We start from the raw sequence: 26170 nt of genomic DNA on the forward strand, positions 1-26170 counted from the left end.
AGATAAAAAGGAGAAGTGACTCTTTCATTTAACATGCTTGATTTATGATTCAGATTCAGTTTCTCTCTTGCCAGAGTTATTCAGAAAGCTTCACCTTTCAGCCAATGTGATGACGTAGCCCCTTGTACCAACAGACAGTGGACGCAAACCCATTGTCTGTGGAGAAGTCACTTCAAGTGTCTCGTATGTGTTTACAGGTTCTTTTTCCAATCTAACTGTAAAACTGTATTTAAGATTGGATTTTGAATGGTTGTTATTGTATTGCTGTTGTATAATGGAATAACATGTTTTGAGGAATTTTATGAGAATTTACAGGTTTTGTATTGTTGAATCGTAATGCTTTTCATATGCTTGAATCCTGAGTATTATTTTGAGAAAGAACGAGTTAATATCTATTGGAGTTTCTACTGGTTTCTATTGTGTTTTGTAATACATTTGCCTCTATTTAAGTGTTGAATATCAGTTTGAGAAAACAACCGGATAAATATTTATTGGTGGTATTTTTTAGGGCTTATATTGATGGTCTCTATAATGCAATATCATATGTTTTAGTTCTGAATATATTTTTGAAAAAGAAATCGGTTCAATATTCGATTGGGATATTTCAGTGGTATCAGAGCTGGTCTTCCTACTAGCCTGTAAATTTATAACAGAGGCAAATTTTTATAAGGATTTATCAGAAAAATTTAAATTGAGAGATGGAGATTATTGAGTGAATTTGTAAGGAGCTGAAGATTTATTAATTTTCTGAACCTATTTGGCTTGAACAATATCGTATATCTCTTCTTGTTCGATTACAATCATCTTTAAGTATCAGGCAGACTACTAGCGTCGTGTTCTTATATATCTGCTGCAAGGAGCTTGAAATATCATAGAAACTGAAGTTATCATCTGCCATGAAGGAGATGCATGTGTCGTGAGTGGTCTAAACAGAGGTAATAAAAGCCAAGAACCAATAGTGCCATGAAATGGAGCATTGTTTAGTAGCAGGTACAGGTAAGAGGAAGTGAAACACGTACAGGGCCTACTGGAAGCTCGGGCCACTTACAGCAAGAACAAACATAGGTAGTTGCAATAAATAACAAGTGTTTTTGGAACTTTACAATCAGGCGCTTCAGCTGAGTCAGTGCCGCAGATATCTTCCTTGTTGCATCAACTTATGTGGAGTTCATTCACATCAATCATACAATTACATGAACCTATGAATTTGGTGTTAAAGAACAAACTTAAAACACCATCGCAGGGAGTTTCAGTGCAGCCGATTCCCTGAAATCTACGTGCATGATCCTATGATTGAGTTTAGTTTTTATTGAAAAAGAAACTCGACTCCCACCAGTTTCTGAAACACTATTTCTCTGAGTAAATAATTCAGAGAATTAACAGAGTCTATATTGCTGTTGAAGAGGGCTAGAGTGATGTGCAAGCCATTCAAGACATTAGTGGGCTTGAAGTGAGACTCAAGGCATCCTGATATAGTCTTCCGTTAAAATTGAGGAGAGTATCTGAATCAATAGCCCTTCTATTAATCTTGGCAAGAAATTTTACCCATGGCAACAGATTAAAAGAATAGGATATCATGACGACCAAAAGGCAGATATTCATCCTATCGGTAATATGCAAATGCAAGAAATGTGAGATTATTCTGTTGAATGAAGAAGAGAGCCTTTCCTGCAACAGGATACACTCCAATACATTATTGGCTGAAGAAAGATGTGATTCTCACAACCTTCTGGTAAGAAGAGAAGCTTCATTCAAGGTATGATGAATTGAGTCTGGTAGTATCACGGGCTTATCGAGGCAGTGCAAAGTCCAAAATATTTTGTCGTAGGAAATTTTGGACAACTACAATAACATATAGTCTAAGGTTGGAACTTTTAACATTGGCATTTTTTAAAGAGCTGCGAATAACATTTTGAGTCGAGAAAGTTATTGAATTTTCTAATGCTGCCGTGTAATGGAGAGCCCCTATTTGCGGGCTGTCAGATTTAACTAAGATGATTCTTGGCCAAGATGTTACTAATAGACGTGGTTTTAGCTCGGGCACAATAGAGAATTTTGGAAGAGGCCACCTAGGCACGTCCGTCTGGGCATCTTTCTTCCGTTGATAAAGTTTCATGTAATGCAAGCTCATCTTCTATCGCCACGTAATGCAGTGTGGGACCCAGAGTAAGGTGAAGAAGTTATCGAAGATGCTTACAAGTGGGTGTGGAATAAGAATAAACAACCGGCATCATCTCTATCTATTGGGTGCACAAGTGTTAATCAGACAAAGTCTGTATAGCGGCCAATGACAGGTGGACGACTTTATCTTTGACAAGAAATGAATAGAATCAGAAACGATTGTCGAGTTTTATTTTTTTGAGACAGATGGGGAGTCTTTTCCAATAAGGCATGAGAAGTATGAATGTGTGAGATAAAAAGAAGATGAAATCTGTAGAGTGATCTTAACAGGAGAAATCTAAATCAGTTCTGATAAGGTCAAATAAAATTTGAAGAATAATAGAGACAAATTTCGAAAAAGAAATTTGATTTTTCTAAGAAGAAATTCATCTATAGAAGGAAGCAAGACATCTGTTGGAGGGGTTTGAAGCTGAAATGGACATTCAGAGGAGGCAGTCTCAAGCTGCATGCAATGTTGTTAAGCTTTTTGTTGGGAGTGCTATTTCAAAGCTTACAAATAGAGTTTCTGAAACTAGGTCTTAGGATATGATACCCTTCAATGTACTGCATCGATTGTGGGCTTGCTTGTGCATGGAATTGCAGTAGCAGAAGCTTCAAAGGGAGATGAAGTGGAAATTATTTTGGACAAGACACCATTTTATGCTGAATCAGGTGGTCAAATTAGAGACCCTGTATTTCTCACCTTGCAAGGAAGTGGAGAAAATATTTGCCAAAGTATCATTGAGATTAATGATGTGCAAAAGTCCGGAGGAAGCATTTTTGTCCATATCGGCTTGGTTAAAGAAGGGAAAATAAGTGTTGGTACTGAAGTGGATGCTGCAAAAAATGCCATATTAAGACAACGTGCAAAGCATGAGACATGCAATATAGAGAAAATGTGACACCTTGAAACAAAACTAGAAAAGAAAGCAGCTTCCTTAAGATTGGCGAATATTCGGGAAAAGAATGAAGATGCTTCACCATTTGTGACAAATGTTCAGCAAATCAAATACCAGAAATGGTATTGCAAAACATAAATACTTGATATGTATGTTGAGTACAAAAAACTTCCTCCAAAGATTCAAAATGAATTAGCCTTCGGTGATTTCATGGATTTCCATCCAAAACTCCAAAATCAGTCCGGTTTGGCAAAAAAGAAATTTTTGGAATTAGCTCAAGATCTCCTTGCAAAACCAGTGCAAAAATGTGTATGAAGAATTTCCAGCAGACCAAAATCATCTAATGGAGGGTCTTGAAAAAGAAGAGCAGTCAACTATCATTGATTTACAATTTTCTCATGATCGCATAGAAGATGTTACACAGGGTGCAAGTTTCTACGTTGGTGGATTTAAGGTTAACTTTGACAAGAAGGGTGATGAGGACAGTTGCACACGAGTTAATAGCAGATTGGGGTCCTTGTATGATGAGCCTTTATATACAAATAATAACATGGCAACACTTGGGTCTTTGCATACAAATCAAGAGAACGAGGGAAAGAAGGTCTATGATTTTGAGAGGTTTGATGAACCATATATCTCTTATGCACCTGACATGAATTCAGAAGAACAATCCAAGATGACACTGCAAGACGATGAACTACTTCAACATGACAACCATGAAATACAGACCCTAAAGAACCAACTGAAGGTTAGTGAAGACATGGTTGTGGCATCTTTGATACATTATAACAACACTCACAAGATGGTTGAAGATCTCTATAAGAAGGCTCAAAGGGAAGTGGAAGGAGATTGGCCTATTGCTGATTTGCAGATGGTCAAAACAGCTCCCGAAACTATGAAATCAGATTATTTATGTTTGCTTTCCAACAAGGATTATATTCTTAAGGTTGCTGGAAAATATGCCGATCAATCGAATAGAGAAAGGAATGAGATTAAGGAGCTCAACAGGGAGCTTAAGTATGCTCATGAGGCATTGGATGAAACCCAATTTTCTCTTCTGGAAGCAGAAAGTCAGATCAGGGTCACGAATCACTTTCGAAAACATGAGGGTAAAGTGAGGAAGGAGTTTTTCCAAGAAGTCATTGACGAACTTGATAGCATTCAGCAGACGTATAATTTGGATAGCTGCCCCAAACAATCAAGTACCAAAACTTCAGATCACATTCAACTTGCAAATAACCCTTTGTTTGAAGTTGCTGCTGATTTGATTTCCGATAATCCCCTTTTTGTGATAAACGAGGGAACTCCTTTTAACTGCCATGAAGAGGATGGTTTTGATTTCAGAAGATTGGCCCCTGGTACCACTCCTAGCAACAAATCTTGGTCACAGGATGGGAGTGGTGAATTGACTACTGTCACTTGTCATTGGATCAGTCCAAATATGGCTCTCGATGTCAAGATGTCAAACCACACAGGAGTTGGATGGATTTCCTACATTAGCCATTGAGTAGATCTTGGTGGAGTATTTATGATAGCTACGTTTCAATCATAGCGAATGGTTTTTCAGCTTCATACTTACTCATAGCACCTATGTACTTGGGAATTCTCCAGACTTATGACGACGGTATGGTTTTTGATGTGTCCATGATGTTAGTTTCAGCTTTTGAGCAGTGCATTTCTTACATCATCGACTTAGGTTGGGTCGTCACCATCTACTAGGTTATACATAGCCCCTTGATACATTTCTACCTCATCATATTAGATGGCCATAGCAACAAGATTTGGGATCCAGGTGATGATCGTATTTATCTATGGCCGGTTGAGGATTTTGTTGTAGTTCTACTCAATTTGAGTTTAGATGCGATGGTGATCAAAGTTGTACAATTTACAGGTGTCGCATTATTTCAGAGAGTTATATGGGATCCAGGGATCCGATTGATGGATGGATTGCAGAGTGACACCTTGCTTCGTAGTATGGCCAGCTTTGTTTTCATATTGGGTTGGAGAGCTACTTGTAGATTCGTACGGGATCCTGGTTCTAATTGCTTAAGGACAAGCAATATTAAAATTGACTTGGAGAGTGTGGACTCAAAATATAAAAGGTCAATTTAATATTATAAAGTGGGCTAAAAAGGACAAGGAGAGATAAGACGAAAGTCGGAAGGTGAGTCGAAGAGTCACAACTGTGAGGATAAAAGAAGTGACTCTTTCATTTGGCATGCTTGATTTATGATTCAGATTTCAGTTTCTCTCTTGCGAGAGTTATTTGGAAAGCTTCATCTTTCAGCCAATGTGAGGACGTAGCCCCTCGTACCGGCAAACTGTGGACGCAAACCCATTGTCCGCAGAGACATCACTTCAGGTGTCTCATATGTGCTTACAGGTTCTTCTCTTAGTGGTCCAACCTGACTGTAAAACTATGTTTAAGATTGGATTTTGAATACTGGTTATTGTATTGCTGTTGTATTATGCAATAACATGTTTTGAGGAATTTTATGAGAGTTTACGGGTTTTGTATTGTTGAATTATAATGCATTTTCATATGCTTGAATCCTGAGTATTATTTTGAGAAAGAATGAGTTAATACCTATTGAAGTTTCCACTGGTTTCTATTGTGTTTTGTAATACATCTGCCTCTATTTAAGTGTTGAATATCAATTTGAGGAAACAACCGGATAAATATCTATTGGGGATATTTTTCTAGGGCTTATATTGCTGGTTTCTATAATGCAATGTCATATGTTTTAGTTCTGAATATATTTTTGAAAAAGAAATCGGTTCAATATCCGTTTGGGATATTTCAAACCTCTCGCATTATGGGTAAAAATTAATGGCTATTGGAAAATGAGGGCACTTTGTAAAGGCTAGAGGGAAGACTTTATGGCCTATGATATCGAAGAAGGGCCTATGATATCGAAGAAGGGGCTAAGAAGGAACAAGATACAAAGGTATGTGAGAAAAGTAGGGCAAGGGAAGACAAACTAGGACAAAGAGGGTAACACCATTGGAACCCCTCTCAAGATGATAGTGAAAACAAAGGACGTGTTCATCTGCTCTAGGGTCAACTACATGGATGAGATCGTGGAAAAGTGTGAAAAAGTTAGAGAGGAAGCACCGTACAATAGGAACTCAAACAAACTATGGAGGAAAACCCCCAACCCAACAAAGGCACCAACAGTGGAAGGGGAAAGAGCCACCTGGTATCACAAGTACAAAGGACAATACGTAGATGGCAGCTATAAAAGCGTGGGTCCAACCCCCTTAGTAGATAAAATATTTGACCTTCAGTATTTGGGAACCTGCTACAAAAATAAGTGCTACCAAACATTCCTAGGCTCTTGTATGGCAATACGCTTCTGAAGTAAAAGTGAGGGACCAAGAGGAAAAGGGAACAAAGAGAAGACTTGAATATGAAGAAGAAGGTTCAAGGGAACTGCAAAAGAGAACACTAGCCGAGACAATAAGCCATAAAAAGGTACATGTTTGGCATAAAGATACGAAAGTTTCAATGGATCACATAAAAGAAGCAGACATAAAGAAGGGCCACTATAAGCAAAATCTCAAGCATTGTAAGGACAATTTAAGCACAACTCCAAGAAGAAGACCCTATGGAGCACACCACCCAAGGGTCGTATAAGCACGTATGGCAATTTGTACAAGCGTACGAAAGTATAGTGAATCTATATGTGGGAAGAGCCAAAACCACCTGTGCACAGTGGAGATGGAGAAGAGAAGGTATGGGGAATCCGTACGCATACAAGGAAGATGGGAGGGCTATCCATACATGCCATACATGTACTCGTGTTATCTGTATGAGACGTGTGAGACAAGGGGGAGTTGGTTCGTCACGCATTCGTACAAGTGCCAAGAGGAAGCTAAAAAGGTTGTACATTTGTATGTGTGCATAAAAGGTGTGTCAGCGTTGGGTTATAATTAAGGAATAGGCACACGGATATATAAAACCACAATAAAGGCAATTGGAAGGTGGATACAAGCATTTACAGCGTGTCCATATAACCCTAACAAGGGCATCTTGGAGGATAAGAGTGAGGAAACAAGGAGAAAGAAGATAGACAAAAAACACCATGGCCACAACTAGCAAGAGTCACAAGAATAAGGGCAGAATGGAAGAAGTTTTTGCTGCAAATATCCATTTCGAAGGAGTGGCTAGAATGGAATGCAGGAATTGGTGGCAAGGAACAAGTGACCAACATCTATTGAAGGCTACATTGAGGAAAGCGGAGGTCTATAAGATCATTTTCATGCCTATTTTTGATCTCAAAGAATTTGAGCCAATCCTGCGAACCCTAGTGCATGGCTATGACAAGAAGGGCCACAAGTCTAGCATTCGGTACCTACAACAAATAGTGACAATGTCATTTGCAACACAAAATTTTATGAAGGTATTTAGGGTTCCAAGCAAAGGGCAACAAGTAGGTAAGACTTCAAAAACCATAGAAGAAAGGACACATCTAGCAGAATTGGTGTGCAAGGATAAATTAACACAGAAGCAAAGGGATAGCATCTGGAGCAACAATAGAGGCATAAAGAAGACCTTTGTGAGGAATGCGGAATGGAGGTGTGTAGTAGACCTAGTAAAGAGTAAACTAACTGAAGGAAGTTGCACATCAAATATTGCCTCTCCATGCTTCCACAGGTGAAAAGCCTCTATAAGGGTAAGCCCAAAGAGATAGATTAAAAGAAATTTTTTTGTTGAAGCACAAGACCATCTATATGCCCCATCATGCTATAACGTTGTTTCTTGAGGCATTGCATACTCAAGTTGCTCCTAAACATTAGGGATGCTTGGTGCCAACAAATCGGGTTGAACCATATAAGCCTACAATGCTATACTAGATTCATATGGACACCATAGCAGGTGAAGGAAGTACCAAGTCCATGGAACCACGGAGGAAGAAAGCAAGACAGGAGTAACTAGTCACTCAAAACTCTGGCATGGAGAGCAATGAAGAGGAAGAGGAAACAACATCTATGGAAGAGGAATCCAGTGAAGAGGAAGAATACCAAACTTTACAAACAGCCTTAGTAAACACATCTAAAGAAGTGGAGATGGTAGAGGTCATGTAGGGGCCAATTTCATCCAAGACAAAAGATACACACAAGGCAAAAGAACCACACAAGGCAGAGGAATCATGTTGTATGGCTATCGTTGTACATGTTGTACGGTATGTACAGAACCTAGTCATATGGACGTGGAGATGGCAGGTTCAATCAGCCATACAATCTGTATAGACATTGGTCGTACGAGCTCAAAGAGGGAGGGCAAAGGCAACTGTACAAGTACAGAAGGAGATGACGGCACAACCAATGGACCCACCTTTGTCAATTGAGGTGCTAAGAAGATAAATTTTGCAACAGCCAAGTTGTCTTACATGGCCCATCTTGTTCCAAGAGGTAAAATGTCGAGTGCTAAATTGGTGGATTTGAGATGCACTCCTCTTCTTGAGTTACTCGTCGTGTGGAAACGACTTGTTTTTTTTTTAGGGGGGGGGGGGGGGCGGTGCGAAAGAATAATGTAGGAAGTAAATTTGCATTTAAGTAATTATGTAGCTGTTAGGAAAGGTTGTAACAAAAGTCATGTCAGTTGGTATTAGTAACCACCTAGTGCACTATATGTAGTACTTACATGGCATAGTTTGGGATGGTAATTTTGGAACTATCTTTGGTACAGGTACTTGGCTTGATATAATCAATAGATGACATTTTATCATTTTGTGCATTGTTCCAATTACTTAGATAGATGTGATAGTAATATTGGGAATTATATACATTGCATATGTTATTGGTATTATTCTACCATATTGACATAAAACGGTTTCCCAGATTCTAGATTTATCAGAAGTATTTATAATTTGAAACTTTATCTCAAAAGCAATGGTGATGGCATTGTGATTCTTAGCATCTATGTTGACAATCTTGTCATTAAGTGTAGTGGGGTTCCTATACTTCAGCAAAATGCCTAATCAAGGCCTCCACTATCCCTAGGTGTTGAATTCCCACAATATAACCATCTCATTTTCTGGTTTAGATCAAATATGGTAAGAATCTATCCTAGAAGTTTGGGATTGTAGATTGTAATCCATTTTCTCCACCTATGGAGGTTGAATAAAGTTGTCAAACATTGATGTTTCATTGGTGATCAATAAACCCTCCTACATTATTGCGTAGGTATGGAATTCTACTACCAATAAATCAAAGTAAGTTGCAGCACAGTGAGGCTTTATCTTCCATTAGAGTACAAAGTAGTTTTCAATACTAATTCTGAAGCAATTTGACTACACCAAATTTTGATTTATTTCCAACTTCCTCAATAAAGAGTACTACGCTTATCTATAATAATCAAGGTTTATTGAAATTGGTGAAGAATCCAATGTTTCATATGTCAAACATATTGAGATTCATCAACAATGCATTCAACAACTAGTTAATCTTGAAGACATTTCTCTTCATTACTCCACATGTCAAGGGCAATGACCTACGCGCCACAGAATTTCAGGGATGGGGATGGCAAGGGACAACAGAAATGTTTCCAATATGAGTACTCTTTAGGACCAATTTTTAGGAGAACTACTTAAAAAATAGGGGGATTTTTATATATAGAGATAAATTTTAAATATGCATATCATGATATTGATAACTCATTCATCATAGGTATTTTAGATGCTTAATACATTGCTAATTAAAAAAATTCAAATGCTTTCATTGTCAATATGTGGCATACATATAGCCAAAACGCCCAAAGTCTCCAAGTTTCAAGCATGAAAGGGCATAAAATATTGAAATGTAAACAGTGGACATGTTATAAATCTATAACTAAACTACCAAATAGTAAACATAGAAATACAATTTCATAATCAATTGTCCATAATAATCATAATGTCAAGATATAACTAAATATGACAGTCCACAAATGAATCGTGATACATCTAGGAATCTAAATTAAAATTAGAACTAGAATCATGTCACTGCCAAGATAGAGATCTTCCTCAACCAATGGAACCCCAAGCAATCCTAGAGGTGTGTCAGACTCTTTAAGTTGCATAGCATCTTTGGGATTGACATCCCAATATAAGGCTGGAGTCTGACGATACTTAGTAGTTTGTCGATCTAAAGCGGCAATGTATCGTGAATAGCCACTAACTTCTCCAATCATCTAGAGGTAAGGTAATTTGTCTTAATGGATTGGATGAAGTTATATGTGGACCAATTCCTCTCTGCAATAGAGGAATTGGCAACCTGTGAAAGAAGAGGAACAACAAGTATTCTCAACTCTATGCATCCCTACCATGCCACATCTAATGATACTCAGTGGATTGCATTCACCGATCTTCATGGTCCAACCTCTTCTAACATCTCTCAAAATTTGAAATTGGAAGGTTGCATCCTTCCTTTTCTTTGAACAACCTGTAGCTCTAAGAAAATAAGAGTGTGTTGTGCTAGTGACAATAAGATTGATGTGTGGTCAATGCTTGATTTGATGCCAATGCCCCCTCTTGCAATTGCCTAAACCTCCTCGCAAGCTACCGCTCTTCACTTCTTCTTAGCAAATGATAAAAGGAACAAGTTTTAAAAAATTTAGAGTTTAATCTTCTCAAATAGGGTTCACAATATTTTAGAATCTTTGATTACTCATGTAAAGCCAACCAAACAAAGACTTCTTTAAACAAAATGTTTCTTTTATATTTCAAACACTACTTTTTGTGGCTGGGCTATCAGGGACTGGAATCTGTCCCAGGGATGTGGCTAGGAAGTTTCTGGTATGGATTTTTGTACCCATCCCCTGTAAATCTGAAAAGGCGTCTATATCTGATTTCTTGCATTTTTGAAATGGCTTGGGAGACGCAAACAAAACATTTGCATATCCCTGTACAGTACTGGGGGTGGGTGTGGACCAAAAAGGCCAGGGGACACATCCCTATGGAGCATAGGCAATGACTAAACCTTTTGGTCCTATTTCTTTGTCAAATTTTGAGACAGAGTTGGGATCGTTTCCAGTTTAATCATCAAGGAAAATATTAGATAATAATTACATTTAATATATATGTTGATGTTCACAAACATCTCATTATAATTTTTGTAACCTTCATTTGATATAATAAATAAATTGACCAAGATATATCATGCAGTCCCACATTCTTTACTTATTCTGTTTTCTACATTCTTCAATCACTATCAATAGTTGTATTGCTTACAAAACATGGAAATCCCTTAGTTATCAGATTCATCATATACAGGTCAGATCCAGGTCCGGGCTTGGATCCATGCAGGATCCTTGATTATGCATGTGGATCCGTCAAGATCCACGGGCCGTAGATCCTAACGGATCCACAGGCAGAATCAAGGATCCTGCCCGGATCCTCATGGGTCCAAGCCACAGCCCAAGGATAAATTTGTTGTCTCAAATTAGCCTTCTGTTGGGTAGAATCCTATTGATCATTTCAAAATTTTATTTGAGTCTTTACATTTTATTCTAGTTGAATTATTTATGAATTCATTTGCAGTTTGAACTTCATGCTTTGATGGGAAACATGTTAATTCCATATACATCTTGCCATAGAAAATTAAAATAGAGCTTCATCTGTTCATCTCTCAGTTTCAGTGAGATTCTCTTGGTCACTTTTCCACAATTTTTGCCATCCTCCTAACTGAAATATGGCATTGTCAGCATTACAGAACTTTACACTGAATTCACTATAGTTGGAAATGAATAATATTTCAGGGGTATGTACTGCTGCTGCATTTTTTCTATTGACACTGGTAGAATTCAGCATGAATAAAAATCACACATCCCTATTTGAGTGCTGAACAAGAAATGATGCCTTCTATACATAAACGCAACCTTCAAACTCATTATTAGTTGAGCTGTGTTGACCTCCAAAAGTTGAGAAATGTATTATACTAACATGGGCTCGGCCACTGGATTTCTCCCTGGCTATCAACTTATATTCTGCTAATGTTTATTATATATTTCTCTTATTTTTTAGTGTGTATACACACACACACACACACACAAATCCTCTATGAATCATAATTGGGAAAAAAAATCCTGAATCCATGGATCCGATTCACGTCAGATTCATTTCACGAACCAGCAACTAAGGGAAATCCATAGGCATAGAATGCCAACCTTAAAATGGATGACCCTCCTTACTCTTGGAGCTCTCGTTTGGAAAATCATGGAAAGAAAACCAACTCCTCAAATGAAGAAAAAAGTAGCGACAAAGTGCTTTTCGATGTTTAAACTGACAATTTCCAAGTAATTTATAAACATAATTCATAAATTCCCAAGTAGTTGACAAAGATAATTCAGTATTTCCTAGGTACTCTACAAGTGGATGATTCAATACTTCCCAATTACTTACAAAGATATTCTTGACTATTTTATGTACTAGGCTTTGTGCTTGTGGGATAGGCAAATTGCATCTATCCATCTAAGCTATGGGCACCTGCAGAAAACTGCTCACTCACATGAGCGCAAACCAGGAAACATGCATAAATATCCAGTTACAAACAGCTCAGATTTTTAATGATCACTTGCATAGTGTTGAAATGTATTACACTAGGTGATATCTTAGATGGCACAGCCAGAAGAGGTAATTTTTATCAATGTATTCTAGCTATACCACTGAATAAAATCACATGTAGCATGCAGTAAACATCCAGGCAAGTGAAGATCTAGAGTTAATCCATGCTGGACATATATAACATGTTATATAACGAAAATAAAATATGAACATTGAAGACATTGTGGTTTGCAACTCCTGCCCATCTACTCTATAGAAATAAGATCTTTGCAATTATTATTCTTACTCATTCATGTCAGAGATATTTTTAAGCTCTCCAGTGGTTGAAACCCAACCACGTAGGTTTCCTCATTGAATTTAAGAGACTACCTATGACTAAACTTGAATTAGACCTTCAGATCTACAAAAAGTACTACTTATGAACATTGACATAGGACATTTAAAATAAGCTGCTGTCATATCCAGGAACACCATTTCAAAGGTCAAAATGTCAAAGACCTAGTTGGGCATGCAACCAGAAGCAAAATAAACTAGGGGTATTTACAAAATAGAATGCAACAATTATTTGAATTTCACAAAATTTATTCTGAAAAGAAATTTTCTGCTCATTGCCAAAGTTCAAATATTCTAAAACTTAGTGTTGAAAATTCTCATCATGCCAGGAAAAAGTTAGGAAACCACCCATTTTGAAAATAATTTTGGGTGTTAAAAAGGTTGGAAGCCACTTGTTTTCAAAAATAATTTTGGTTGCTATTCTTGTGATGATGATTGATTTCTCAATATTTAAGGGACCAACACTATTTTTACTTTGAATTTAGCAATTATTATTATCTTAAAGATTAACCATCGGCTGGAAAAAATCCACATCAATTAGAATTTAGGATGGATGAAACTCTAACTAAGCTAAAAGGCAAAGCCGGGTCCACCACATAAATGTTAGCTTATGAAAAACATACATCAATTGCTAAAAATAAATTGAAAATGATTTGAAATTTAAGAGGCATAAGATGCGACTTGCACCTTTGCCTCAACTAGAATAAGAGGTCTCGATTCTATCTTGACACGGCCAACAATCGCTGTCCGCTGCCTGCCATGCATGTCCATGACAATCACCTCTTTGCCAGATTCTAGCTCAGAAAGATATGAGGTCTTTCCACCAGGAACTGCTATGTATGCATGCACAGGACCCTACAAAAGGTAAATCCCAAAAGCAATTTAAACTTGAAACAACAACATCAAAAGTTTACACATAGGTTTCATTGTGTCATCATAAGTATGACAACAAAACAGAATTTTATTTCTTAATAATGATGTGCTTATCTTGAACAACAATATGAAACAAAATTTGAAGATAGAATTAAAATATCAGATGGAAAATATATGGAAACCTAAGCCATTTACATTTTACAGGAGTTTATATGATAATATATCATAGGTGTTTGCTTTCTTTGTATACATAAATCATTTTAAAATTTGTTGGATCCCAGGTGATGGAAACGGAAGAGAAAAGCTCACAGCATTCACGCGGAAGGGCCTACTAGCAATGTAGCTGGATTCCAAACATTCCGAATGGACAAGAAAAAGGCCTCTGGCAAAAGAACCAACCTGCAAATGTGTAATCAAGAATTCGTGCTAAAATATCTTTAAAAGGGAATGCAAAGCTCAAATAAAAACCCCATACCAGAACTCCTTCACCAGGTCTCAAGAGACTGCAGAGATCAATGCAGACTCGGTCACCCATGCCCATCATTTCCAAACGAGTCACAGTTGCTGTACTCAATTTTGTGACATTCTTTAAATCAACCTTTCTATCAAGATAGCCCTGAGAATATTCAAGAACATTATAGGAATATTAATCATGCAATAGTTTGACTATCCACCAAAATAATGACTAGAATTCAAGTACACTGAACAGGAAATACAAATATGAATCGGCAGTACCTGACTCAAAATAACAGAACACAGGAATTCAAGAGAAAATAACCTTAAGCTGAAGAATATCATTCATATCATCTGTGTTTAATACAATACCATCCATACCCTTTTCCAATGCCTGCAAAAGATGGGAAATACTAAGAGACTAACTTATTGTGGGCAACATCCTTGATAGTATCAATGTCAACTTCAAGGAGATATGTCTGAATTACAAGGCAATTTCACTTAAACGTGACAAATACTATTATTCTCCTGAAGACTAGAACAATGGATCAGCATAATTTCTTTTGTAGTGAAGAATTTTTTAGTCTTACCTCCAAATACACTTGAGCATCTTGAACTGTTTTTGCAACAGTAAATGTGGATGTCCCACTGCCCTGGAAAGCAGCAACTATGTTTTCCGCTGGTATAATCTATCCAAAAAAAGAACAGCCATACTTAAGAGACTCATACAACATATATAGTGTAGCTGCTTCTCGTTTTGATTGTTTAACTTTTTGCTTCAAAATAACATAATATTTTTAAAAAAAGGAACATGCATACATAAAAGGGACGTATGGTTGATAGTTAATCAAACACCATGGTAAATCTTCAAACCATTATTACTGGAGCTGATGCCATTTGGAAAAAAGAAAAATATCAAACTTGGCATAAATAAAAATTTCAGTGATAGCTGGAAAAACTGTATGAGAGATTACAAACAATGCAGGTAGATTAATTGGGGAACAAAACGGCATTAATTCATTGAACAACCCTAGTTATTAAGCAATAATTAGACATCACGCATATTAATTTCCATAAGTCCAGTTACAATACTTTGAATCATTTTTATTTAGGAAACCCAGGGATGTGATACCAGACTATTTTGAAGTGTCTCCATACTGGGGATGTGGGGATGCCTTGGATGCATCTATGTGGATCCCCTAAACCCCTCTTTGACAAGAATATTTTCAAAAACATCTGAGGAATAACCAAGAAATGGCAGGGATGGTTAGGAATGTCAAACACATCCTCCAATCTCCCCAGGGACAGCCAGACATCCCTGCCTGGCGAATGGGAGTAAACATTCTCGAGTCATCTTCTTCTGTTGCAAAATAAACAAGACCATCATGACAGTTTGACATACAAAGTAGTTGGTTCCACCCCTCCAGCAATGAGAATAGCAGTGAGGCCAAGGCTGCTCAACTTTGAAAGGCCCAAATTAATATTCAAACCAATCTCTGCAACCTTTGGATTGATCACATGGGCAGTTGGAGCAGACAAAGGAGTCTCATTGCCTTTGGCTGGTACTTTAATCAGTACCTTTTTCTGTATTTTCCTTTTTTCATGTCTCACATCCTCTAAAATATTCTTTCCAACATCATGTTCCACTTATTTCAACTTTCTCAAACTATGAACACCAATGTCACTAGACTTGCAGCTTTACTTTTTCAATCACATGTTTTAATGTGTAAACGCAGCTTGGCTGTAGGCATTTGGGGATTAAACATGACTTCCAAGTGACTATTTTTTATTGAATATAGATTATCATAAATATTTAAGATGATATTCGATTGCCTATATATAAAATATTGTTGCATATGCACACTGGTAATGAAAACACAAATCATTAGATACTACTTTGAAAACTTGCATGTTGCCTCTAAATTTCTCAATTCAACTCTATTGTCTCCGAATATGGTTACATAATGAGTCTGGTGAATGCCTTAGCACTCTGACATGTTGGAAATATGTCCCCTTGTCTCCTCCCATCCCCATCCTTGAAGCTTGGTGGAACATAGGTCTCCTAGCTTATTTCTAATCTTTTATTGCAATCCTTCTGTTATCTCCAGCAGCCATTCGCGATCCTTTATCAATCATACAAACCAACGCCTCTCAGGAATTGGAATCAAAATTTATGTATTTCATTTCCGGGTGACATTCCTAAACAGAATTTCAAAGGTAAAAATAGTTATATGATTGCAGCTGGTTATGAACATATCCTTGTCAGCATGTGAGAGTTCATCAACATCATGCACAGATCATGATTGTGAAATGCTATTACGTGGGCGTTACCATATAGAAAATATAACTACCTCAATGGGTTGTCATTGACCTCTCAATGGATATTAAGTAATGAAAATTCTGAAACAATCACTCATCATTCGCTCAACTTCTTTAACACTCAAAAGTTTCTTACAGTAGCAAGCTGGATGCATTTTTTTATGTTCACAGTTGCCTCACTTGTCTGATCTTGCTCTAGAATATTCAACAAACACAACAAGTTCAAAGTTCATTGTCTAAAATGTACACTTGACTGTATCACTGTATCATTATCATGTCTCTGTAACATTTGGCTTAAGCAGAATAATTATACATTTAAAGCCCTCGACTATTATTCAGCACAAAGTGCATATGCTTCCAGGTAGCATTAGAGCTATGGCTAGAATTTGTCAACCTACTGCCACTATTCAACTTTAATATAGTTGACTCAGATATAATCCAATTATAGTGACCGACCTCTATTATTTTCTGCCCAACACTTTCTGTACAGTAGACAATTCTAGCCATTTTACTTGTTGCTTGGGAATCTCTGATGATAAGAAGAACCAAGGTGTAACCAGCAGTGAATTGCGATTCCTAACATTTGTAATCACCGTATATGCAAATAATTTTGAATAGAAATATAAACTTAATTGCTTTCTGTTATACTATAGCAGTCACCTAGTGTTGCAGGATGATTTTATCGACTCCCAGGTGGAAGGAGACTAAATTATGGCCATTCAGTGATTACCTCACTTAGCTTAGAAATTTTAACTCGTTCTTCAACACATCATGCATATCAGCCCAAGGCTTGTCAATTGCTCAGACTCTCATATGTAAGGTCAAGCAAATTGATTCACAGTTCACCAATTATTAAATATTTTTGGGCGTAGCTTGTTGCCATGAGATAAATATTTACTGGATGTTGACTCTATAAGATTTTTTAGCTCTAGATCAACTTCAGCACATTTTTGCATATGATTAAGATTCGTGAGACTTCACTGATGCCAAATCTCAAACTGAGTATTATACTAATTTCCTTATTTATGTCCACTAATCTATATGCTTAAAGATGCCATGGTTCTTATTAATCTAAATTTTTTGCTTGTCTACCTAGACATGCAATTACTTAAGCAATGTAATCTGGTTTCTACATTCATGAGTGACTTGTATGAGGATAACAACATGTTTCAGAAGATATAAAAATTGTTTCTATTTCATTCAATGTTTGAACTCTCTTATACAAAAATGGGGAAGGGAATAATTTTGCAACAACAAAATCCCTTTTCCCAAAATTCCAATGGTCGAAAACTACACAAAACTAGTTCAATCGACCAATGAGACATAACCATCCTTGCAGAGTAATGATAATCACAATTAACTAATAACTACTATATGATTTGTTCTATCTACACAGGCCACCTCAAAAGATAGGAAGTCTTCCAAACAACAAAAGGTTAGACAATACTATCACTAGAAGGTTGGGTGAGAAGATGTCCCTTAGTGTAGACACTAAAGAGGAAGGATTAGAGTATTGAAAAGCGGCTATGCACAATTTGTAGACTTACTTTTTCTTTGCTTCAAATGGTGAGTTGCCAATAATTCCCTTTCCCAAGAAATTCTAACCATTTTTCCTTTTCTTGGTCAAGTCATGGATTGGCAATAGATTTGTCCTTATCAAAAAATAGTCAAACCTAGGGATATGCACCTAGCCCAAAACCCAAGAGTACCCAATGCGGGGACAGGTACTTGGAGTACCTAAGTACCCCCGCCACCACCCAAGAGTTACTGCACTGCCGCCACACCGCGTTCCGTGCTTGGGGACTTCCGGACATCCCATGAGTTCTCCGACCGTCCCAAGTATGTTTGGACGTCCCCCATCAATGGTCGGCGACTGGGCTTAATAAAGTTGTTTTCTTGTTCGTTTGTTTTTTATTTTTCTTTTGTCTTATTGGTTCTAATTGAACCCTAATATATTGTGGGTCCCATATTGAGCCCTCTAAGCCTTCATAAGCCCCCATGAACTTCATCTGTTTCTCACATTTAGCTTTCACATTTTTGTTACAGCTCAAAGAAAAGAGTGAAAAGGAGTTGAAAGAGTGATTGGAAGAGTGATTGCAAGATCAAGAGAAAGAAGATTCAACAAGCACAAGGTAGGGTTTTTAGGAAAAAGAATGTTTTATTTTCTGATTTTCATTTTTATTTCTCAAACTAAATGCTGAATGCATTGTTGTTTCTAAATTATTGTCCATTGTTTCTTTTTGTTCTTTGAACTTTGAATGCATTGCTGTTTCTATATGTTTGAATGCATTGTTATTTTATGTCATTAACTTATTTGAAATTCTAATTAGGCTGAAACTTCAAACTAGTTTCTTAGCAATTTTTTATTTATTTTTTTAATTACTAGTTAGGCTGAAATCTTATAATTTTGTGAAATGTGGTGCCTCAATGGCCTCTCGTAGTCAAGAATATAGTGGAGAAGACATGGAAATGCATCCTAAGGATGCACATCTATCGGAGCATGAAATTAAGCATGAAGCAAGTTACCATGGGGCTGATCCAGAAGGCCAATCTAGTTATGTTGCAGCAGGACCGGCTTCTATAGATTGCCGCTCTCATATTTTTACACCGTTTGCTAGGGGTCCTTATGATCAGAAGTTTCCTCTCAAAATATTTGCAATAATAGTATCAGCACCAAACACTTACAAAATGGAAAAGCAATTTTTTTGGTGTAGAATGGTTTGAGAGCACTATGAGAGTTTATGTGCACATGCTCTTTTAAACAGGAAATGGTGTGAGTGTATGTAAATTTTTATTGGATGCACAAAATGTCAATTATAGAATTGAGATAAACAAGCTTTGGGGTATCATGATGATAGACCGGTCCCAATGCCTTAGTTTCTGGGCAGCAGGTTCAGGCAATTCAGCAATTACAGGAGCAGCGAAATACTTCTACTTGTATCATACACCATGTCAGAATCAACTTCCGAACCTTCATCCATTCATAGTTCAACAAGGCAGGTAACAAGGAGGAATGCAAAGTAGGAAATTCAAGTAACCCCATAACTGATTTGTTTTATGTGCACATGAAGAACTGGTTAGATGATGTCATTGGTAGGTTTTCATTTGCCAATGGCATACAATTTTGTGTAGCTTGATCTCCTTATTATAAGATGCATCACTTCTGCCAGCAAGTAAGCACAAATTGAGGACCACAATCTTTGATAACAAGTATAACAAGATCGGTGTTTTAATGGAGTTGATGGATGCATGTTGGAATGAGTCAAGTTGCAACGTAATTATGGATGGGTGGATGGACATTAGGCATCATCCACTCATCAACATTATGGCCACATGCACAAAGGGCATATAGTTTCCAAGGGAAGTATGCGTGTTCAGGGCATCGCAAAGATGCTGATTTTCAGTTTCACCTCCTTACAGAAGCTATTGAGGTCAGGCCACAAAATGTGGTCCAAGTAGTGATAGATGCGGCAGATGTGTGCAGAGCTGTAGCAAAGCTTGTTGAGGTAGCCTACAGACATATTTGGTGGACTCCATGGTGTGTGCATGCAATGAACAATGCATTCAAGGACATGGGAAAGGTTGATTGGATTGTAGGAGTGGTCAGTGATGCAAGAGGTGCAAATTTTTATCTGCAACCGCCACACTTCACATGCACTCTTCAGGAGCTTTGCAAAGAAGTTCTTGAAACCAATTGAGATTAGATATGCATTGTATTATACTTTTGGAAAGAATGCTTGAGTTGCAAGAGAGGCTGCAGCTCAGTGGGTTGGGACAAATACAGAGCAGGGGAAGAGGATGAAAGTCACAGTGAAGAGTGATCAGTTTTGGAGTGATGCAAAATACAGTCTCCATCACTACTCAAGTTTTCCAAGTGATCACATATGGTGATGGGGATGCACCCACCCTTGGAGAGGTTTATGAATGCATTGATTCTATGCTTGGCCAAATGAGGGGGTTGTGCGAGAGAGGGACCACGGATGGGAGAAGCTGAACATTCCTTTAGACATGGCTGCCTATACATTGAATCCTAAGTGGTACATACCTAGGCCTGGTAGAGTTAAACCACTTCGAGATGTTGATATTGCTAGTGAGATTCTCTTTAAGTAGAAAGAATTTTCCACTCTTACAAGTAATTGATAATTTAATTTTCTATATTTACTATTTAGAGTTCAGTAGCTTTAGTTTTACTATTGGGTATGTTTATGGCATTACGTTATAACTTATTATGTTCTAGGTTACATAGATTTGGCAAAGATGGGTATTAGAACTACGGCACAAAAGCAACCGACTGTGGTGGAAGTGTCTTGGATCACAAAGGGCAAAGATTACCACACTAGCCATTTGATTGCTATCTGAGGTTTGCAATTCTTCAACTTTAGAACCTATTCCACTTTTTAAGGGAACATACGAGTTTTACTTATCTAACACTAGCCATTTATTTTCTATCTCAAGATTCTCGTTCCTTAACTGTAGAGAGGAACTGGTCTATTTATAGCTTCGTCCACTCTATTAAAAGGAAAATACTTACCTCTAAGAGAGCGCTAAAGCTAGTTTTTGTACATAGTGTCTTGCATATCATAGATCGCAAGACACGCATGTACAAAGAAAGCCTAGTTGCACGACGAGATGTAGAGCCAGAGGATCCATCTCCTATTGTGAGGACAAGATTGCAAAAGAAACCAATGTAGGTTTGGTTGGTTTTCCTCTAGCGGAACTTGACCTTGAGGAGTCCAGTAGTTCTAGTGATGAGGACTTCGGCTTGGGGGATGATTAGAGGCCTCCCTTCACTATATTTTGATATGATTTTGTACTCATTTTGATATTGATCATGATTCACATCATGGATCAAAATCTCGCTGAGAAGTAGCAGAATTCTTGGCTTCTTGTAAGAAGTTTTCCAAAACAAGAAAACTTATAGTTTGTGCACGAGATGTTGTTGCCATGATGTCTGAAAAATCTTGCCAATAAGTCAACAAGAAGTTGCATACGTCTACCAATAAATTGAAAAAATCTTGCAGGCGGCACCAATAAAACTAAGACTCCTAGCGAATTAACATTTAGTGGCCCATTTTACAATTTGCAGCCTTTGGAGGAGAATGGAAGAGTTTTGATGGAGAGAAATAGTCATTGGCAACCTTGTAAATTGATTGCAAGTGGATTTGAAGTGGACTAGACGAGATTTTTCAACTAAATCCGGATTAAAAGGAGGGTGGTTTTGCACTGGGATTAGATGACATTCAGGAGGAAGTCAGTAAGAGTGAGGATATAGATGATGAGTCATTGCTAGCACTAGCGCCAACACCAGCACCAGCTACATCCATAATGGATATCGAATCACAGCCACAATGGACTGCTAGGGCTAGACCCCCTCCCACTCCCACAAAAGAGGAAGATGTAGACTAGTTTCATATTGTACTTGACATTTGTATTTGCTTATCTTTCTACAAAGACAATTTGCTTTTTTTAGTTTGCTTCAGAGTTCAAAGTCTCTGACTATGGCTGTCAACCATCGACATTCCACACGAAGATGTGATTTTGTTACATAGTGCATTTATCTATATCTAGATCAGCTTGTTTGGTTTGCTTACTCATTTACTGACAAAATAGATGCATCTCCTTATTGAATTTTGCAAAAAAAATGTATTTCGAATTAAATTTTAGTTATTTTTGAAATTCTTGTTTTTTTCCCAATAAGTTACTGATGTATCTCAAATATTTGGCAAGATCTTTTTTTTTTTGCCTTGTCCATAAGTGGCAAAGAACAAAAATTTGAACTATGATTGATATCATACTACTCATTGTAATCATCTTTGTGATATTTGAATCTTTGGTAGAACTAATATAAATGAAATTGTTTTTTTGGTAATTTGAATTTTGATTTTTGAATGTTACTATAGTATTGGGTATGTTGCTATGTGCTAAGTTACTATGTTAAATATTCAACAGTTACTATGTTAAATATTCAATTTTACAATGTTCAAATATTTCAAGAATCAGTTTGGCATGTTATACTAAAACATCATCTCATAACTATACAACACCCCCACTCCTCCCTCCTTCCCCCTTGCAATCCCTCGTCGTCATCCCAAAATTGAGGCCCTGTGTCACCCTATCACGAAAACTCGTCCTAGCGTCCCCCCATTCTAGTGTTACACTAGATAATTACCTAGCTTTATCAACAACCTTAGCTTTTTTTCAATTCCATGAATTGGGTTTGTTGTACAAGTTAAGCTTGATATAGTGTTTTTATTATCCAAATCTTGTTTTAATTTCTTGGAAATATGCACCAAATCATCAACTTGTGCCCTAATAGTGCATTGTACTACCATTTTAATCTACAACATGAGGTACAAATACCGAAATCTATCCTCAAAATAATATTATGCTTCTAGAATATAGCCATCTAAACCACCGAAAAAAGGAGTAGTATCAAACTTCCATGCAATCAAAACAACTTTGCTCATTGTGTGCCATCAATTCCAAGTCTTGTATATATTGCTACATGCTCCCAAGTGGATCACTAGAATCTGATTTTGATGGTTGAATGGTGTTCTCATCATCATTACTATGGACTAGGTTGTATGACTCAACATGCAATTGTGACCCCTCATGTAATTGCGAGTCCTCGTTCAAGTGTAGAGAACTTCCCTCATGCAGTGGCTAAAGAATTCCCTTTGGCTGAAGGGTAAGGAATGACTGGGCTTTGTTCTAATTGTTATTCATATTCATATGTAGGGCTCCTCGGAGGATGCTCCATGACCTCAACGGAAGTCCCTTGTAAGCTCAACCACTTATCTCTATGTTTTGGGCTCCTTTGATAGTTTTGCCAATATGGACATCGAAGTAAGATCTTTTAAGTGTGGTGCTAAGGGAGATGTAATTCTATAATTTCAACTCTTCATCTGCTTCACTATCACCTTCCTTTGTGGGTTAATCTCTAGGATAATCTTGCTTGTGTAGCCTTCATCTTTCTTGTAACAATTGTGGCTTCTTCTCCTTTTCCTATCATGACCTATTAACCCAAATAGTTTCTATCTAAAAACATATGGCTAGGAAGGATAATACTCTATATTCAATTGAAATTCGTTAGTTGTAACTAATGGAATATGTGTGAAAATTGCATTCGAAATAATGCAATCACATGTGTCACAAAAATAACGGGTTTTAAAGATAGAAATTGTTTTATTCTTACTAGCACTAATTCCCAATTATATATTTCCCCCTCGTTCATCTCAGTCGTGCATTCAATCATTGCAACAACAATGTTGGAAGCCATTCAACTCCTCTCGATAAGATTTAGGATAGACTCTCATTCATTATTTGCTCGATAATCCTTTCTCAAGCTTCCATTTGCACTGAATGATGGAGTTTGAAACTATGAAGTGGAGTTACAGCAAGGGTGAAGGGGAGTTGTGGCGCACAGATTGTAAAGAAGAGGATCATACAAAAAGCACATGTCCTAATAAGGCCTTCTGTGATAGTTGTCCAAAACTAGGACACTTCACCAAGCAGTGCCCATACAACATAAAGACATGAACTACACAAGTTCTCTTCGCACAAGAGCAACCATCCATGGCCACAATAGTCATTGCCACCACACAACAATCGACTAACACAATTGTGTCATCTAGTAATTAGAAAAACAATAGGAGAGGCAAAAAAAGCAACACTAATGACAATAACAGCAACTGTAGTTGGATATAGTATGACGCTAAAGTTGGCTGATAATTCTCTATCATGCATGTAACCAATGGTGACACGTCACTCAAGATTGCCAAAAGGAAGAGAGACCCCATAATCTTTGCAGATGGTGTGATCCTAGTGAACAGGGCCCAAAGCTAAAAGTGAACCTCTAGAATGTCGACGGGTGGAGTGAGCATGGGGCATTGGCGCTCACAAGGGCACAAGCAAAGGCGGCCACATACCTAGACCCTCGTACAGGGGAGAGGTTGCGGGAGGTTAAAGCTAATGTCAAGAGGGAGATGATGGCAAAGCGAAGGGACACAAATGATGCTACAAGTACTCTGTTGCATATGGAGTTTGAGAAAAATATCTTAAGATGTGTTGCAAACTAAAGCACCAACAAAACTAAAGGACCTCATCAATACAATGCCTCAACTGCGAGTTGTTGTCATGAGCACCACACGTGTTGAACTGTACAATAGCCACCCATGTAGAGATCCCCATAAATTCTTCGACGGACCCAATGCTCCTCGCAATGAACATCGAAAGGCACCCAACCGTAGCGGAGATGAGTATATTGGGTACCATCGTCACAAACACTATTCTAGACAGAGGTGCAGGGTGAATGTGTTGCCAAAGGAGACATGGAAGAAACTCAAAAAAACCCATGTTGTGGTCATCAACTTTTAATCTAGTTAGTGCTAACCAACACAATATCAAGTCGATCAAGACCCTAATGGCACAAAGGGTTACCATTAGTACACAGCCCTTCATCCTAGATTTTGTGGTCATCCCCCTAAAGAAGAAAGGTCAAGATGTGATCCTAGGGAAAGGGCGGCTCATTAGTGCCAAGGCAAATCAAGATTGGAAGCGCATGACACTATCAATGGAGAGTACAAGGAAGAAATAAATGATTGACTTGAGAACGCAAGTGGTAAGCAAGGAGTTGGCATACTCCTCTAGATTTGAGTTGGGGGGAGAACCGATTGGAGTAGACAAAGTAAGACGACAGATGGAGCCAAATGAGGAGTGCCTCCTAAAATTGGAAGGGGAGAATGAGGTGGACTCGCTAAATATACCCTTCCATTAGCAAATGGAAGAATAAGAGTTTTTTCATTCGTCGTGTAGCATGTTATAGGTCGAGGAAGTAGGGGAGAAAGACATGTTCCCCTTAGAGTACACAAAATACAAAGAACATGTGGCATGAGTGAATGAGACTCCGACCCACCAATTTGCAAAAGATCACCCCATACGATACAAGGAGCCCAAATTGAAGGAGACCAACCTCGGTGATGAAATCAATTTAAAGAACATACTCATAAGGGATGAGTGGAAACCAATGTTGAAGGCAACAACCTTCAAAAAATTTATATAGTATAAGGATATTTTTGCTTGGATGTACAAGAACTTAACAGAGGTCCTACCAGAGTTGTGCATTCACGAAATACCAATCATACAAGGAGCCCAACCAGTGCAAAAGAGTTCATACTAGATGAACAAGAACTACACTGCAAAGGTGAATGATGAAATTAAACGAATGCTAGATGTTAGCAACATATTTCAAGTGCAAACGAGTAAGTACGTATCACCCATTGTAATTTCATTAGAGGAGATGAATCAAATTTGAATCTATGTGGACTTTCGGTGCTTAAATGCGGTCACCATCAAGGACCCATTCCCCATAACTTATAGAGACAGTATCCTGAAGGAGGTTGTAAAGTACAAAAATGTACTCATTTATGGACGACTTTTCATGGTACAACGAGATCTCCATTACAAAAAAGGACAAATTCAAAACTACATTCATGGTTAAGGATAGTGTGTATGCCTATAACCGAATGTCATTCAAGATGTACAACACCCTTGCAACCTTCCAAAGGATCATCCTACACATTTTTTGAG

General features: G+C 37.7%; 1 protein-coding gene across 4 annotated transcripts in view; it reads right to left on the reverse strand.

The window, feature by feature from the left end:
- LOC149579623 (3-dehydroquinate synthase) overlaps window positions 1-26170 on the reverse strand; it is a 99571-nt gene that overhangs the window by 10615 nt on the left and 62786 nt on the right. For all 4 annotated transcript variants that reach the window (XM_089786160.1, XM_089786164.1, XM_089786171.1 and 1 more), the window contains 5 exons: window positions 14854-14952; window positions 14589-14657; window positions 14286-14426; window positions 14120-14209; window positions 13625-13792 (listed from right to left, as the gene is read on the reverse strand). In XM_089786160.1, the coding sequence (XP_089642286.1) occupies window positions 13625-13792; window positions 14120-14209; window positions 14286-14426; window positions 14589-14657; window positions 14854-14952 (567 nt within the window). The remainder of the gene's footprint in view (window positions 1-13624; window positions 13793-14119; window positions 14210-14285; window positions 14427-14588; window positions 14658-14853; window positions 14953-26170) is intronic.

Source organism: Cupressus sempervirens, chromosome 1 (genome assembly GCF_028749045.1).
Source record: "Cupressus sempervirens isolate cs-2001-9-10 chromosome 1, ASM2874904v1, whole genome shotgun sequence".
Lineage (NCBI taxonomy): Eukaryota > Viridiplantae > Streptophyta > Pinopsida > Cupressales > Cupressaceae > Cupressus > Cupressus sempervirens.